Below are 18,085 nucleotides of genomic sequence, written 5' to 3' on the forward strand. Positions count from 1 at the left end.
GATGATGATTGTATGTTGATTATGAAGCCTACCTACCTCATTGAGCATGCAATGCACTAATGTTGTTGCTTGGTGGGATGGTGGTACGTGAGTCGGCATGATTCTCTTATAGGTTTGTAGCGTAATGAAGCTATTTTGAACTTTGCATGAATAGAGATTCTCCAAATGGATGGATGGAACATGATTTACCCTTTACCTTATAGCAAAAGAGCACTAATATAGTTTTTTAAACTTCAACATTTCACACTCTTCTACTAATGATTATGTACAATTTTGAAGTGGAAAGAATTTGAAACTTTACTCAAGTTTGTAAAAACCATGAAGGGTTTTATAGGTTGAAACTTGGGATATTTTGCAACATTGCAAAGCCACTTCGCAAAAATAACTATTTAACAAGGAGATGTAATTTTGGAATTGTTTCTGGGTTTCGAGTTCTAGGTCATGAACATGCCAGAGTCATCAAGATTGCGGAATGTTGTCGTCATCTCTCTTGGGGTGTTGGATGTGCTATGATCCAATGACCTAGAAACATCTTTAGTTATGATGTCTATGGACCTAGTGCACCTGTCCCATATGTGTGATCTCTCTTAATGATCAATATCAAATGATGAGTTGCTACCCTTCGCCTCCTAGTGCCCCCTCGAAGTGAGGAATGCATGCCAAGTTGGCCATCCACTCCAAAGTTTTCACAGAGGGTATATTTATATCCTATTAAAGAACAATGGAAGAATTTTGTATAACTACTTATTTTTGTTTCATGATATTAAGGGAATGCAATTGTTTATGTCATGTGAAGTCCCTCTTTGGAAAGGAACTAGCAGAAATTTAACATGTTAAGATTGCAAAATTATAAGATGACATATTTGTTTAACATACTTTAATGGAAAATGAGTGTGGCTTTACTTGCTTAGCATTTTGTGTAGGGGACATATGTCCTCACTTTCTCTCCCATCAAAAACCTGAGTGGTGCCCTTGACATCTCAGCTTCCAGACCTTGAGAGTGACAATCCAAGCTTGGTAATGATGCCAACTAAGGGGCTTATGTCATGGGAGTGAATTAGCTCAGAAAAGATGCATTTCCCTTATGTAGGATGAAAAAACATGTGTCTTTCCCCAAATTTGATTGTCCTTCTTGGCCTCTCGACCTCAATATGCACTCTCCCCTGCATTTCCAAGGTTTTTGTTTCCCCTATGTATTTAAGGGTCTTATGCTATGCATTTCCACAAAAGGTAAGACATGTGTCCCAAGCTAGGGAAATGCATTTGGAAAACTCGACCCCGATGATGTAAGTGCATAAGTTTCTAATTGTAGAGGTTGTTAAAGGGATACCATGAGAAGGAGTTTTGTGTTCCAAAAACAAGCTTATTTATGGGCATAGAGTGAAGTCGAGGTGACCGAGGCCTTGGAAGGGGCATTTCAAAATTTCATCAATGTTGGAAAATTTTTGCTTGTTGAAGAAATTAAGAGAGAGGAAGAGTTGCTTACCAAAGAAATTGAGAAAGAGAGAGAGAGAGAGAGAGAGAGCACATGTGTGGTTTCGATTTTAGTATGTTAAGAGAGTTTCCTGTCAAAATCAAGGAGAGATGACAACCTAAAGTTTGTTGTACCCTTCAGATTGAAATATAAAAAGTAGCATTTTTCATTTCTATCCCCCTCCCCTGTTGACCCTTGCTTGCATGTGTAGACCGTTGGCATATGTTAGGCATCCAATTGCCTTCCTTTTTTTATTTTTGCATTGTATAGAAATTGCAAAGGCTAGTAACGCCCCCATATGGGGTGACCAAGATAGAATCTTGAGCTGCCCTTGGGGCTTGAACTCAGGACCGCCGGCACATCACCCATGCATTTTAATTGCTTGGTCTAAACACCATTGGCATCTAATTGCCTTCTTGCTGAAGGTGGCCAAAAGCGTTGCATGTGCCCAAGGTGAGGTCGGGAAGGTTGACAAATAAAAATTCTATAAAACTGGGCATGACACCAGAGTCTTGTGCAAACTTCTTAAGCCAAGAGTCTCCATTAAATGCATGGAGCTGATTGGCTAATTGATTTTAGGGCCTGTTTCCACGATGATGAGATGCGATGGGAGTTCGAGCACTGGTGGGAGTGGGGTGGCAGGACTGGCACCTGGCATTCAGGCCACTTTGAGAAGATTGGTAGATGCAATTAATGTTTGATTGCTGAGAGAAAATGACATGAGAGTGGAGGCAGACACAAGCAGTAGAAATGCAAAAGTGTAAAGATTGGCTGGGACATGACTGTTTAGGAAGCGAGCACGTGGGTGGCAGAAGAGATCAAACGAAATTGGATGGACTCCATCTTGCACCCAAGTGCTGCAATGGCAGACTCATTAAAAGGTTGATGAGAACCAAATGAGTGCGAGCATCAGGCACCGAGATGCTCGCATTGGTGCGAGTCATACTATTTTTGCATATACTGGGACTCTCCTGTGTTGTTGATTCCCACGAGTCATTACTAGGAATCCTACTCAGCTCTCCTGCTATTCAATTAATTCATGTATTCCACTCTCCCTTCTGCCTCCATTAACCTATTGCTATTTGATTAATTTGGCTCGATTAACCTATGTCCTGTGCCTCATTTCGCATTCTCGCTCCTCTCCCGTGCTCCTGTCCCGCCCTCAGCTCCCTCCCCTCTCCCTCTCCCTCTCCCTCCCCTATCTCCCCTTTGAGGCATAGAGAGGCTTGCACACTCTCTCCTCCTTTGAGAGCCTTTCAGAGGCCCTCCTCTTGCTTTACCATCCTCCCTTCACCCTGCCTGGGCTTTATAGGATGCTGTGGAGAGCAGAAGCTTCTCCAAGAAGTGCCCTCCTATTTCGAAGCTTATGATAAGTATCGCACCTTCTCGATACATATCACTTTTAATTTTTACGTATGGCCAGGTTTAATTTTGGTCAAAATCACCCTCCTCCCGCACGCACAAATTAATTAATGCCGTGAGAATTCTTTCCATGGGGTACCTATTTTTACGGTAGGTAACCTAGAGGGAAGTTTTGGATTTTTTATCTCTCCTTGAACCACGTGTTCAATTCTAAGCCCTTGATTTTGGATGATCTCAACAACCACAACCACTTTTCCAAATTTGTGATGCTTTTCTCATGAGAAAGGAAAAGCTTTAGATTTAATCTGCCCTTGATATCTAATGATTTGTGCCTTATTTTGGGGCATGGTTTTCTTTTTTGGAAAGAGCCTGAAAAGTTAGGCCAGGCGAGGACACTTTCTCCATCGCCATCGCCATAGCTTCCTCCAGCAGCTTCCCCCCCTCTACTCTTCATATTCTCCCTTGGTGTAGCCTTCCAGTGTCCAAGCTCATCAAGTGTTGAATAATGCATTTACTTGGGAGTGCAAATCTTGCGCGATTCGCCCAGCCACAGTCCCACAGAATGCACCCACGGTACCTATCGCTAGTCTTTGGCTTTTGATAGCAATTATTTTGTCTTCTCAAGAGATGCCGCGTCTCTAGCCTTGAGCGCCCATCACCACAATCTGCTCAGGATCTTGCGCAATCCAAGATCGTCCAGCCACAGTCCCATAGAATGGACCCACGGTACCTCTAATCATCACCTTCTTGCTTTCACATTGCCGTCTTTGTGTTTCTTATTCTATAATTTATCGCTTATCACTAGTCTTCGGCAATTCTTTTGTCTTTTGAGTTGATGTTGTCTCTAGCCTTGAGCACACCACCACAATCCGCTCAGGATCTCGTCTCTCTCTCTTTTCTACGGCATCGTTCGCTCTCACAAAGCTCCAAAAATGCGAAACATATCTCACAAAGCTTCAGAAATGCGAAACATATCTTGCAAATTTCCTTCTTTAGCGCCGATGATCTGCCGTCCAAGAAAATGTAAATTCTACAGCCACACGCCCATACACCAGTTGTGGAACATCGCCAGTGTGGTCTGTTGCACATCCAGCTCAAGTCTCAACGGAGGTCACATCTTATAACAACTGTGACAGGAGACCCCCACAAAAGGCAGTACAAAAGTACCTGTGCTTCAACTCACACGGCAGGTGATCATTAACATAGGAATTCTAGTGATTATGAGAGCTATGTTGGCAAGCACCCAACATTCTGCAACTTGCTCTATCTCCTTACAACGCTATGCTGGTTCGTTTTTCGTTGTGGTCGAATAGCATACCTAGAGCATCTACTTTATGATCTCTCTGCATGAGGCTCAAATTGGAAAGATGCGAATTGCTTTGTTTTGAAGCTCCTGCGGTTCTTCATGAAATGTGGTCACGGTGCTCAGAAGCATTGCGTTCTACCAAGGTACAAATCTGTCATCCAAGACGTTGCAAGAGGTAAGCCTCTACACTTAAGATTGATTATTGGAGATGCAGGAGCTGCTTTGCAGTTTCAGAATTCAGTGCATCACAGGCATCAACCACAACTTCAAGAGGATGAAGATGTCCAAGAACATTGCAGAGATCGAATTCCTTGTGCATGTGACATCCTCGGGATTGACATAACAAAAAAGAAAATAAAGTTATCTGCAACAAGGAGGCGAGGTTTAATTCCCAGACATGCCATGGAGCCAGTTGGTCGAGCGGCAATAGCTGGAGGTCACGCAAATGGCCCTATACGATTGCAAATGGCCCCAAGAGCCAAAAACAGGCAGCTATAGTGGCATGGTCGACTTTGATATTGCTTGCTTTGTGTTGAGAAGCAACGCCACTCCAAAAGTTTTGAAATCAGGCAGGAAGAAAAAGAGAATGGCCATTGATGAGAGTATGCCATCGATTTTATGGAAGAAAGAGAGACGAAAGGAAAAAAGGTTGGGGACAAGTGGTTGTAGATTGAGGAGGTAAGGTAGAGAAGTCCAATAGAGACGTAGTGATCAAAGAAGACACTCTGTCGAGGAACATAGTGGAGACTCGAGGGAGATTAGTTCATATCAGAATTGGGGATTTTGATTGAGAGACACATATGTTTATGACCTTGCCTCGGAAATGTCGTTTACATTCCAACACTACATGTAGCAATTTATATATAAAATTTTGATAAAGGCTAGACTAATGATTTGTTGTTCAATAATACCGTATTTTAATACTGTTTCCATTTCGAGACGTGTTTTTTACATCTTTTTAGAAAGTGAAGCAGACGTACATACTTGGTGCGTACACGAATTTGGATGTTCAACTTGGAATACAAACACGCCCATTGAGATTTAGGTAATGTGTCAATCTCTTATATATTCGCGATACTCAATCTCGGCGCTAATATTCTCAGCGATTCCAATCTCGACGCACAAGGAAGGGCCCGTTCCCTCGGATTACAACTCTTTGGGGAAGGAAGCGCGCCGCCTTCCCAGCCCACACTCTGTGTGGTTATATAAAGCATATTATATATATCTATATATATGTTTTGAATTCACCTTGTTTGTTGACTTTTGCTTTTGCATATTCTAAATTCTTATCTGTTTCTGTGTTGAGGTACTCGCTCGCAAGAAGGGAATGCTTAAACACACACGACATTTGCTTGGACCTTCTATTGCCTGCTTAGTTTATAGTGACTTTCAAAACTTACAGAAATCATATTCTTCGGTTTTCTTCCATCTCCTTGAGTCACGTGTACTGAACATGAGCTCGTAGATTGATGTTATCCCTTACAATGATGAGTCCTTAGATTGATTTTAATCAATGCCAATCATGAAGGTTTTATTCAAATAGCGTGGGTAAAAGAATATCTTTGCTGTGAAAACTCAAAAGAGCAAAAAGCATACAATTCTGATATTCTCAGCTTACTGTTTTCATTCCAATGTAAAACATTGTTAATTGAAATGGACTTATTATAAATTTCGTAATTGAGTAAGTGTTTCCCCTTAATAGGAGGTGATTGGCTAATAGATGTTCGACTAAAGGAGTGATACTATTTTCGTAGAAAGTGGGACTCTACTGTGTTTAATGAGAAGGGCCTCAAACTTCAAAGGTGAGTGGCTATGGCGGTAAAAGCTTTGACAGGAGCTCGCCTTTCCTTTCTGGCAGCGTCTTCTTCTCCATCGCCCTCTTCCTCTTCCATCTCTCGCCTCTCCATCCCCCCTCCCCATCACCCTTTCCTCTTTCGAGCTTCCCCTGCTTCCATGGCCTCCCCTGCTTTCACCCACAAGAAGGTCAGTTCCTTCTTCGTCCCATTTGCATCAACCCCAATTCTTAATTCTCATCATTGGACGCACATGAAGCTCCGAACCACGGAGATTTCATCCCCCTTCTTGCAATTGTGTTTGCAGGTCCTTGTTCCCATTGGTTTTGGCACCGAGGAGATCGAGGCAGTTGTCATTGTCGATATCCTGAGGAGAGCCGGAGCTGACGTTCTGGTCGCTTCCATTGAGGAGGATCTTCAAATTGAGGCTTCCAGACGCGTAAAGCTTGTGGCCGATGAACGAATATCCGCCTGTGATTCTAAAGCTTTTGATTTGATAGCATTGCCAGTACGGGTTTTGCACTTTCACTTCCTCCAAGTGCATTGGTAGCGAGCAGGGTCGAGGATATCTGAGAACATGATTGTGAACAGAATTTGGTACTTTAAAATATCGCTCATGGGATCGTCTGAAGCATCGTGGGTTGCTCCCAGGGAGGTATGCCAGGTTCGGCACGGCTGCGAGACTGTGAATTGTTGAAAAAGTTGACGATTGCCCAGGCTCAGCAAGGAAGTCTTGTAGGAGCAATTTGCGCCGCTCCTGCTGTGGCTTTGCAGGAATGGGGCCTTTTAGAGGGCCGGAGGGTGAGCCTATTTTGCGAACCGAACCGGTTTAATTTGCATATCTTTGCCCTTCAAGAGTGTGCGTGCGCGCGCGCGCGTGTGTAAAGCATTTCACTAGAAAAAGAGTGTGTACGGTCCATTGTGATAAATCTTCTAGTGCAAATTTCGACGATTAAGCCTGGAGCGGTTTGCCTTAACTAACTTCTTTTATTACCACTCCAAATTTGCAGGCAACTTGCCATCCATCCTTTATCGACAAAATGAGTTCCTCTCTAACAGTGGGCTCAAGGGTTCAGAAGGACGGGCACATAACTACCAGTAGAGGACCGGGCACAGCTTTCGAGTTTGCTCTGTCTTTTGTAGAACAATTATACGGAACAGAGAAGTATGAGGAGGTTCTGAAACCTTTGGTGCGTCTCTTTTAGGCATTGCTTTGTCACGCAGCTGTTAATAAGTCTTTTCATATTTGTGAAGCATCTGCTTGGTGCTTTCTCCTTCTAATTTGTTCCTGGGGAATAAATTAAGGGTTTTGCGGTCTGCTGTTACAGCCAAATTCGAAATACCTGTCATGTCTTCTTGAGAGAATAGTGTATTCAGGATTTCTAGTCTCTTTGCTATTTGGTCCTTGCATTGTACCTCTCGGAGTTGCACGTGCTTTTCTAGATTGAAGCAACCTGGGGACATGCTAAAATCGTCTAATAATTTCATGCAGGTGCTCCAATCTAAGGGTGGAAGCGAACCAGCGAAAGTTGAATTTAATTGCCAAGAGTGGACAGCAACTGAAGCTCCTCGTGTAATGCTCGCAAAAAAAAGAATAAAATTCTCAGTCTTATCAAGAATCTCTGTTTGCTATGCTATATACGTCAGAAAAAGGGAATACAATTTCGAATTTACTGCAGTTGCTTTTTTGACTTGGTCTTTCTTGTATGCATGTGGGTTTTCGCTGCGGAGTTTATTATACATCCTCTTCAACTCTTGATTTGTTCACATAGATTTGACTGTGGAGGTCCTCAAGTAAGCACACATGGAGAAATCTTGGTTTTTTTGACCCCAGTGGCAGTACACGAAGGGATATCATTGGGAGTGTGTGGAGGTCGTCAATGAACGGTGAAGAAATACATGGGTGCTTCAATTTCATCAAGCCCACTTGGGCATTACAAGCTTCCCAATACATGGATGTACAGGGACAACTAATTCAAAGCTTGACTTGGGCTAAGTCAATTTTTGTTTATCGATAAAGTACAACTACATGGTCAGTTTAACAAAATCTACATAATGTCTAACAACTATCCTTCTCCTTTAGTGCTAGCCTTCGTCATGGCTGAGTTTGCCCTTCACCTCTGGAGTGCTGACAGAAACTCAGTACGAAGACTTTGTATAAAAGGATGTTCAAGTATGTGTGGGTGTGTGGATTTGTATGTGTGACAGCATATTTTTATACGATGGTCTACGCCCACTGTTGGGCGCTCATGACGTTAGTGGGGATGTTCATAGTAGCTAGTCCCTGCTATGCGTGACGGAGTTTATGGTTTTCAATCTTATGAGTGACTATCGTGAGATTGAAACTGTACTATGTTGTGTTTTTAGAGGATGAGTTTGGGAATGTGCCTGGATTCATTGAGGTATATCCTTCTGCTTATCTTGTTGGCGTTATTGTGTTGGACCTGTTCACCACATGACAAAACATCCAACACTAGCTTAACACATATTTACTTGACCTTTCCCTTAGGCTGGTTATTGGAACAACTCCTTGAACATAATTATATAGACCTTTTGTACAAACAAGATAAACCAATATTCGAACTTTTTCGACTGTTCTTGGATGAGGATGTTCTACAATCTTGTTAAGTTGTTTTGGATTCATACTCATCAGATCTTTGGAAATTATATGTCGTAAATTTTCACCTTTTTGAATTTAACCGCTTTGACATATAGCTTCAGCAAACTTTAAACTTTCATGAAATGCTTGACATGATCTTTCTTAGAGTCACTATATCATTGAGAAAGACTCCTACAACTTCATCCAAATGGATTCAATCAGTATATCATTGATTTACTGTTAGTATATCATTGAGAAAGACTCCTACAACTTTGTCCAAATTAGATCCAAGCACACTCTTTTTTAGGGCTGGTGCATTGGTTAAACTAGAAGGCATGCCACATAACCTTGAACATGATGAGTTCAAAAAGTAACCTTAGATACATCCTCCATTCAATTCAGACTTGATGATTGGGGCTAAGGTCAATTTTAGAAAATAGGTAGCACCTTAAAGTTGATAAAAGACTTTTTCCATGCCTTGCATTGGGATTTGCACTACTTTGACTTGGTTTAATTCTCTGTATCCCCTTAGAGAACTTTAAATCAAAATGCCTATTAATTAGCTGTGGAGATAAGAAGAGGGCAAGGGCATGATTAAACTAAGGGAGAAAGGGGGGAGGGGAGGAGTTTCAATGAAAGGATAATGGAGGGTAGGGGGCGTTAGAGAGGGAGGCACGTGAGATTGGGGATGGGGGAGGAGGATCGCTTACGAAGGACCAGTTATGAAGGGATATTAAAAAAGAAGGGACGTCTTAAAGGGGTAGGAGGAAGAGGGACCATTAATAATATTATAGTTAGCAATAGGCATTCTATACCACACTATTACTTAGTGGTAGGGCTCACTTATGAGAGAAAATTGTGGGCTCGAATCCTTCCTTGAACCTTTGGGGATATCTAACAAAGGATTAACCTATGCCCAAAATATAATGTGCACCCTAGGCTTAAAAGATTAAGCTATGTTTAAAATAAATTAAGCTTAAATTAATCTATGAACATAGATTAATTGGTGTAGCATGCGGGGTCTAGCTGTGCAGAAAATAGATGAACTTGCAAGGAGAACTCAAGCATGAGAGATACAAGAGATCTACCTAACAATAGTACACTGCTTTATTTATACATGGTTGCCAAATCGGCATACAAAACTGTGGTGAGACCACTCCCCTAACTACGACATGGGGGAGATGGAACTATGCTGCGGAACTAGGACACCCGAACCTCGCTCATATGCTGGCTGGAAGTGTTGTTGGAGGCTGAGAGCTGAGTGCTGAATGAGTGGCAAGCCCCCTTTATATAGGGGCTGGAAAGGCCCATTTTGGCTGACCCAACCAGCCTGAACTGAGTGACCAACCAGTCGGCTGGTTGGCTGGGCTGGTCGTGCTGTTTGCCCAGCCCTAGGGGCCGACCAAGAGGGGGTTGAGGCTGCCTATAGAAGACGCCTCCCCCAGCCCACTTTCTATGCATTTCGGTGCCCTTTTGAGGACCCAAATTGTGCCAAATCTGCTGCGTAGGGAGCTGCGATTGCTTGACAAGGTAGCCAGTTGTCACTACCATTTGGGCTTGACCGTGGTGCATGTGACATTCCCCTCTTCAGAACTTGTTGCTACATGGATACCTTGCAACACTTTGCTGTGGCGACCCGAACTGCTCCTCTGTGGTGACAATGAGAATAGACCTCCGTAGCTCGTGCCTGACTCGTCCCCAGACCAAGGCTCACAACGGGGTCACGGTGTACGACAAATGAGTCAGACTGTGTGTCACAATGCTCCATAGTGTAGGTGTGTATGTGACATTCCCTCCTGCTTAAATTCTTGATGATGATAGCTGCTGAGAGACTGAGTGAATCTGCCAAGAGATTGTGATCGTGATGACCACCAACTGTTGCCCGAAACTCGACTGTCCTCCCAAAGAACGGGGAAATAACAGTCTGGCACTGGGATTGACCTGGTATCGTTCCAAGAGGGTGAGGAACGAAGAGTCTGCTATGGCGCTCAATAATAACTCCTGAGAACCGGTACTACTGTAAAGACGGGAAGCTAAACTGTTGAGGCCAGTCATCCCACCACGCTTTTACTGTGAACTCCTGATCCTCGGAGGGTATGGAACTCTGATAGGCTCTTGGAAATATGAACTCCATGCTATCCTCGTGAACTGCTGAGGATTGATTGGGCTGCTGTGGGGGCACTGTGCTTTGAAAGTTCAATGGCATGAAATTGTCTCCCAACTGTTGGCATGCATTCTCCCCACTGCGGAAGATCTACTAACAGAAAAATGCTGGTGCTACTCCAGGAACTGCTAGGGTGATGATAAAGTCACTGAATCTAGGCAACCAAAACTAAAAGAACTGGTAACTCCAAAATACTCACATGCACTCCTGAAAACTGTGGTACTGCTGTCTGCATGTCTGCGTTGAGGGAAAGCTGGAATGTTCCTACCTCCTCTACTTTGGTGTGATAACTGCTGAGGGTAACCCCTTGTGTGGGAGCCCCAAGAGAACTAACGGTGGGGAATTGACAACTCCTTTGGGTGGTGGATCCAAGAGGCTCATTTATGGCAACTGTTGATGGGTCTGAGATATCTTCAAGAGTGGAAGACCCATCACTGATAGCTGTGAACCATCTGCTCCCCTACTAAAGCTGATCCAGGTGACTGAGTTCTTGGGGTGGAAGACCCAGAGGAACTAACTGGACATGATAAAGCTGTTGGACGAGTAAAAGAACCATCTGATGTAACTGCACGAACTGATTGATCCTCTCGGGTGGAAACTCCAAGAGAATAAGCTACTGAAGCTGGATGATCCCCGTGGGTGGTAGATCCAAGAGTCTCATCATCTGGGCTTGCGGATTGAGCTGAGCTGGCCCCAGGGATGGAAGACCCCTGAGAGCACATTGAGGAATGGCTGTACTACCCCCATGGGTGGAAGACCCTGAGGCATTGCAGGTAGCACCATGGAAACTCAATGATCCCCTGGATTGGTAGACCCAAGGGAAACCACTGTCTGAGCTGCTGCAAAATAGTCCATTGAACTATGCTCGGAGATGGAAGACTTCAGAGCAGATAAAGGAATTCTTGCTGATGCATGGTCTGTGGGTATTGCGGATGAGGAGAGGAACTGGGAGCAGGCCATGAGAAACTGCTGGTGTTGTACAAGCATCTACTCTCGGTCTCGCCTGCGTTGGAACTCATATACTGCCAAGTCGGCACAACGCTTGGATTGATGTGTGGCCGCCTCAAGGCGTTCTTGTTCCAACAGAAGCTGGAAATGGTCCAACATTGTTTCATCCTCCTTTGTCTTCTTGTGCTGCTTGAGTTGCTCAGAAAAGAGCCTATTTTGGTCAAGGAGACGATCTTGCTCCTTGAACGCTTGCATGAGAGCTGCCCTATTGGGGTGGAAGGTTGGTAGACCCATAAACTACGGCAATAATGATTGCAAGAGGGGAAAAGATTTCCCCCCTAGCCTTACCCCGCAAGGTTTAAACACATACGGGTGAAGATGGGAGCCGGCCCGATGCACGATGAAGGTTGGGAGGAAGAGGCTAATGGAGTATGGTACTACCACTACTCCAGGCTAGGAGCACAATACAAAGGTGCTGCCACTACCGCTCGTTCGGGGTAGGGACAAAATACAAAATTAGATAATGTCCTAGACATGCTCCCTCCTTTACTGACCGAGGAGGGAGTATGATACTACCACGAGTATGGGCTAGGAACAAAATACAAAATTAGATAATATCCCCGACATGCTTTCTCTGCTAGTCCGGCGTAGGGACAAAATGCAAAATTAGGGGTAGGGATTGTGAAAAACCAGACTTTTCGAGAATGCAAATGTGTGCAATGCATGTAGAATTTGAATGCCAATTGGCCCTCCAATGGGGAAGAGCGCCCTCGTGAGAGTACTTGTTTCTATTTCGACCTATATGCAAGGTGGGAGAGAGATGGCGGATGAATGCAATGTGGTAGAGAGAATGCTACGTGAGGTTCACAATGAAAGGGTGATACCCTTTCATTAATGTCCCTTGAGATCACTCAAGTTCCATCTTCCCATTTACACCTGCCCTTATCCTATGACCCATGCACCTATCATTCAATGCACTCTAATGCACCCTTCTCTTTCCTATTCCCCTAGGACCTAGACACGTGTGTGCACATCTTTATTACTAATCATTGGCCAATGTTACGTAGTTTGGCGGTACTATTTACACCGCTTGATCGATCATAAATACAAACATATAACCGCACCATCAAATTGGCGCCTAACAATAATAAGGTTCTAATGACGATTAATTAACTAAATAATCATTTCTCTTGTCATGACACTCCCTCTTGCTTGAATGAGTAGAAGTCCTTTTTTGGATTATTGCCTGTCTCTTCCTCTTATGTGCACTTTCTCTTGTTACTTCTGCAATTGCATCGCCTCTTTATAATCTGCAAGTATCTGTGGAAAATCTGTAAAGAACTCTTCTTCCATCCATTATCACTAGTTGGGTGGTTTTTAAACTTCAGTGAATACATATATCTTTTCTTTCCACGAGTACTCTTTTCTTTATGGTACACGATCTGTTTTGGAGTAAGAACTTCAGTCCCCATCTTCAAGTTCAGGTTCTTCTTGATGCTGAGTATCCAAAAACACATAAGTATCGCCATGGTATCTCTTCAAATTGCTCACATGAAAGATATTCTTCATATGCCAGTGGGCTGGTAATTTCAGCTCATACGCTCTGGATCCTTCTTCTGGATATAAAGCTCTGGATCCTTCTTCTGGATATAAAGTTGCTGAAATCTGAAATGGACGATAAAACTTCGGTGCTAACTTGACATGTTTTGTACTTCCTCTCATTGACTTGATTCTTCTTCCTCCTTGTAATAAACTTCTTTTCTTTTTTGATTGGCTGCCTTGGATTGTTGAACCTGGGCCTTCTTAATATGTTCTTTTACATGCTCAATAACCTGTGACATATCCTCAGCAAACTGGTCAGCAGCAAAAATTTGCTCCCCCAAGTGTGTTATTGGAGTGGGTAAACATTGCCCGTGGATATTTCAAATGGGGCTTTCTTGGTGGAAGTATGTACAGTGTTATTATAAGCAAACTCTAACATGGGTAAGAACTTTGGCCACCTTCTAGGTTGGTCATGGAAATAAGCTCGAAGTAAAGTAATTATGGTTTGATTGGCATTCTCACTTTGTCCATCTCCTCGAGGATGGAAGGTTGTAGTAAATTTCAGTTTGGTTCCGAGATTCTCTAATAGGGCTGTCCAAAAGTTGCTAATGAAATGGCCATCATTATCGGATACAATAGATTTTGGTAACCCATGTAACCTAAAGATTTCCCTAATGAATAACCTTGTTGTTTCAGGAGCAGACAACTCTTTTTTACAAGGAATAAAATGAGCCTGTTTACTCAATCTATCTATAACAGTGAAAATCTGCTCAAACTGACCAACCTTGGGGAAACTTGACACAAAATCCATTGTAATGTGTTCCCACCCTTCAGAGGGAATAGGCAAAGGCTACAAAAGACCAATAGTCTTACTTGTGTTAGATTTAATGCGTTGACATACGTCACATTATCAATGGTCTCTCTAATGCCTCTCAATATTATCAATGGTCTCTCTAATGCCTCTATGTCCAGAATATGGACTCGCATGTAACTCACTCATGACTAGATACCGAAATGTTTTGGGTACACATATGGCACGTCCCAACAATAAGTATCCATCCACGATGGAATAAGCCTCTAAACCCCCGACCTCATTACGCGAAATCTTCCCATAAATGTCAGCGAAGTCCTCATCTAAAGGATAAGCTTCAACCATTGCTCCTAATGATTTCTCCTTAATCACAAAAATGTGATTAACTTGGGGCCGTCTACTCAAAGCATCAGCTACTAAATTCTCCTTTCCTGGTTGATATTCAATATTTGGTTGCCCAAAGGATTGAATATATTCAGCCCAGTTGATTTGACTTGAAGAAACAATGGGTTGAGAAAACAAGTGCTTGATACTTTGATGGTCAGTCCTAATGTTGAAAGCAGAACCATATAAATAATGCTTCCTACTTTAAAGCATGAATGACTGCCAGTAACTCCTTCTCATACGTGATATATTTCAATTCAGCCCCTTGAAGTTTTCTACTCTCATAAGCAATGGGATGCCCTCCTTGCATCAACACTGCCCCAATCGAGGTACTACTCGCATCCGTATATACAACAAAGAACTCTTTGTCCATGTTCAGAAGTGTTAACACTGGTGCAGTGACCAATGTTCTCTTAAGCCCTCAAAAGCTACTTGGTGAACCTCTCCCCACTCATATAAGGAATGCTTCTTCAACAAATTTGTTAGTGGAGAAGCAAGCCGAGCAAAATTCTTAATGAATATGCCATAATAACTACACATCCCTAGGAAGGATCTCAGCTCATGTATATTTTTGGGTATTGGCCATTCAATTATGGGCTTGACCTTTTTAGGGTCAATCCGAATTCCCTCAGTAGACACAATGTGACACAGTCGAATCTCGTTGCTTCTAGTTTTACGTTGAATCACGGGCGAAGGCACTTAGTCTATCCTCCCAGCCAACCTTGTTGGTTGCAAGCTTCTTTGTTGTAAAATCCCAAAAAGATTCGTTTCGTCAAAGCTCTCTGCTTGCTTAATTCCAATGAGGATGAATCTAGTATGCCACATGTCATAAATTTAGGGTCCTTCCTTAATGCATTATTTACCTCTCTCTTGGGATATCTTTAAAACATTTGCTCATGCATTTAGAATTTTTGATTTCTGATTTCTTTTATTTTCTTTGTAGATTTTTGATCTTTAGAACAACAAAAATTCTAAATTTGTATGATTGGACTTATTCTAGTCTTACAAAGGTATATACATTTACTCACATTTGTTCTAGAGCATTGGCACATGTTACACAACACTCGGTTACATAGATGGTCTAAGCATTTTTTTGCTTGGATGCTTGTTTGGGAGAGACTAAAATGAAATCGTTTAGTCTTCACAAACAGTTGTAGCTTGAATGAAGAGAATGCGGACTCCTTTTTGATTAGCCTTCTCCTTTAGTGCTAGCCTTTGTCACGGCTGAGTCTGCCCTTCACTCCGGAGTGTCGACATAAACTCAGTATGAAGACCTTTGTATAAATGGATGCTCAAGTATGAGTGGGTGTGTGGATTTGTATGTGTGAGAGCATATGTTTATACTATGGTCTAGATCCATTGTTGGGCATTGATGATGTGAGCGGGGATGTCATAATAGCTAGTCCTTGCTATGCGTGATGGAGTCTATAGTTTTCAACCTTATGGGTGCCTATCATCAGATTGAAACGGCATTAATGTTGGTCTCAAAAATTCCAGGTCAACCCTGCAGTTGACTTAAAAATGAGCTAATAATTTTGTATTAGCTTTGCCGTATTAGCGGACATTGTGTTGCCCTATCAGCTAGATTTAGATTTAGATGCTCATTGGGGAGAGACTAAAATGAAAACGTTTAGACTTCACAAGCAGTTGTAGCTTGATTGAAGAGATTTTGGACTACCTTTTGATTAGCCTTCTCCTTTAGTGCTAGCCTTCGTCATGGCTGAGTTTGCCCTTCACCTCCGGAGTGCTGACAGAAACTCAGTACGAAGACTTTGTATAAATGGATGCTCAAGTATGTGTGGGTGTGTGGATTTGTATGTGTGAGAGCATATTTTTATACTATGGTCTACACCCACTGTTGGGCGCTGATGACGTGAGTGGGGATGTCATAGTAGCTAGTCCCTGCTATGCATGATGGAGTTTGTGGTTTTCAACCTTGTGAGTGACTCATGAGATTGAAATTGCACTATGTTGTGTTTTTAAAAAATGAGTTTGGGAATGTTCTCGGATTCATCTAGGTATATAATAATTTTGTAAGGGTAGAGGGGTCATGGGGCAAATTTTTTAAAGGCTAGTCAGTGTAAACCACTCTTAAACTAAGGTTAGAATTGTTATTATCCTAACCACAATAGCCAATAATATTAACTATGGCTTTAGGGTGGTTGATTCAATTTTACGTTGCCATTTAGTGATACGAAAATACAGCCAATACGGTTCTCAAATTCGTACACTCACCTTTGGATTGCATTACATGACTACTACCTTCATGGATCGATAGACATGAGTATGGTGGCATAGATGAAAAATGTTACATTTTGGCTTTTGTTTCGTATTTGGGTCAGCTTGCATCCCATGGCTTAGCAAGAAACGAGCCAGGCTCTCTTTTTTCTTTAGTGAAGCTGAATATAAAGTAGCAAGTGCAACCAATATGGAATGCATGTGGATCTACTTACATAGGATGGTGTGGCTACTCTTATTTGTACTTCCTAGGTTACTTCCACAGGTTGCTATATTGTAAAATATCGTGTAGGATCTAACTCTAAAATGCGCAACCAACAAAACAAGATAATCAGCACACGACTCACTTCCTATCCACCCCCATGCATGCGCTATAGATCTGGCATCCCATACCACGAGAATCCATTCCCAAAGAACCCTCGGCACAACATCTTGCGATCTGCCATATAGATGGCAGAAGTCTAGGCTCATATAGATGGCATGAGTCTAGGCTCCTGATCTAGACAAGAGCATCTAGTGCTGAATACCTTCACAACAGCCTTGGCCACTCTTTTTATAGAAGAGCATCACATTTTATTAAGGGTGCTTGGCTAAATTTGGGCAACTGGCCCTGTCATGTGCACGGATCAGTATCTGACGTGTACTAGGTACACAGAACTAGCTCAGGTTAGCCTGGGGAGGCTTAGAGCTAGGCAGGCTTGATTCTCGGGTTGAGTGGCAAGGGTATGAACTATTTATAGGTCTTCGCTATTTTTGGCGCCGGGGCCCGAGTCTATAAAAGAGGCCCAGGGGGTTCAGTTCTCAGTGTGCAGTTGGGAGCAAGTCTCGTTCCCAGGTGCTAGGTCTGATCCTGGATTGTGTCGCGGACGCGCGCCTGCATCTTAGCGTAGCCCAAGGCCCAGTGGCAGATCCAGGGCTTCACAGCGCCACCTGGTGGTATGGGACACCAGGCTGGTTTGGGATCTGATTGGGAGTTCGTACCAGTAGCTCAGCTCGTGGCTCGGGGGGACATCTTCTGATTCGGGATCATATCCTGTAGATGTCACGGTTGGGTGGTGAGTAGCCTGCTCAGTTCTGATGTTGTGTGTGGTTATTTTGCAGATCAGGGGTTTCAGGAGTGCTGGGATGTGTCAGTTGGTATCAGAGCCAACTCCTGAGGTAGGAACTTCTGATGCGAGAAATTTGACGGATTTCTCTTCCAGGTATGCCCTAAAATTCGAGATTACCTGCTGCGTTTTTTGCTGTCTACCTGGAGTAGACGGGGTGAAGAAATATCTGGAAAAGGCAGGAAGAAGGAGAGACCTGATTTCGAAATTGCTGAAGGGACTAAGTGAGAGAGGGAGTGAAGTTCTAGCTAGGAGAGTGAGGAAGAGAGGCGAAACAGGGCTGATAAGTAGGAGATGGAATCGGGATGCTGGTCAGGTCTGCACAGAGGTAGGTGTCGCTGGTAGGTGGGGCTGAGAA

The 18,085-nt window shown here is 43.1% G+C and overlaps 1 protein-coding gene across 1 annotated transcript in view; it reads left to right on the forward strand.

Moving 5' to 3' along the window:
* The first annotated feature begins 5,876 nt into the window (after positions 1-5,876).
* Positions 5,877-18,085, forward strand: part of LOC147903442 (protein DJ-1 homolog A-like) — a 56,400-nt gene continuing 44,191 nt past the window's right edge. The window contains exons 1-5 of the mRNA XM_087398978.1: positions 5,877-6,125; positions 6,243-6,443; positions 6,587-6,736; positions 6,946-7,125; positions 7,428-7,508. Coding sequence (XP_087255104.1) covers positions 5,955-6,125; positions 6,243-6,443; positions 6,587-6,736; positions 6,946-7,125; positions 7,428-7,508 — 783 coding nt within the window. The 5' untranslated portion in view covers positions 5,877-5,954. The remainder of the gene's footprint in view (positions 6,126-6,242; positions 6,444-6,586; positions 6,737-6,945; positions 7,126-7,427; positions 7,509-18,085) is intronic.

The sequence above is a fragment of the Dipteris shenzhenensis genome, chromosome 3 (genome assembly GCF_047967505.1).
Source record: "Dipteris shenzhenensis isolate YYH24624 ecotype China chromosome 3, Dip_SZ_1.0, whole genome shotgun sequence".
Lineage (NCBI taxonomy): Eukaryota > Viridiplantae > Streptophyta > Polypodiopsida > Gleicheniales > Dipteridaceae > Dipteris > Dipteris shenzhenensis.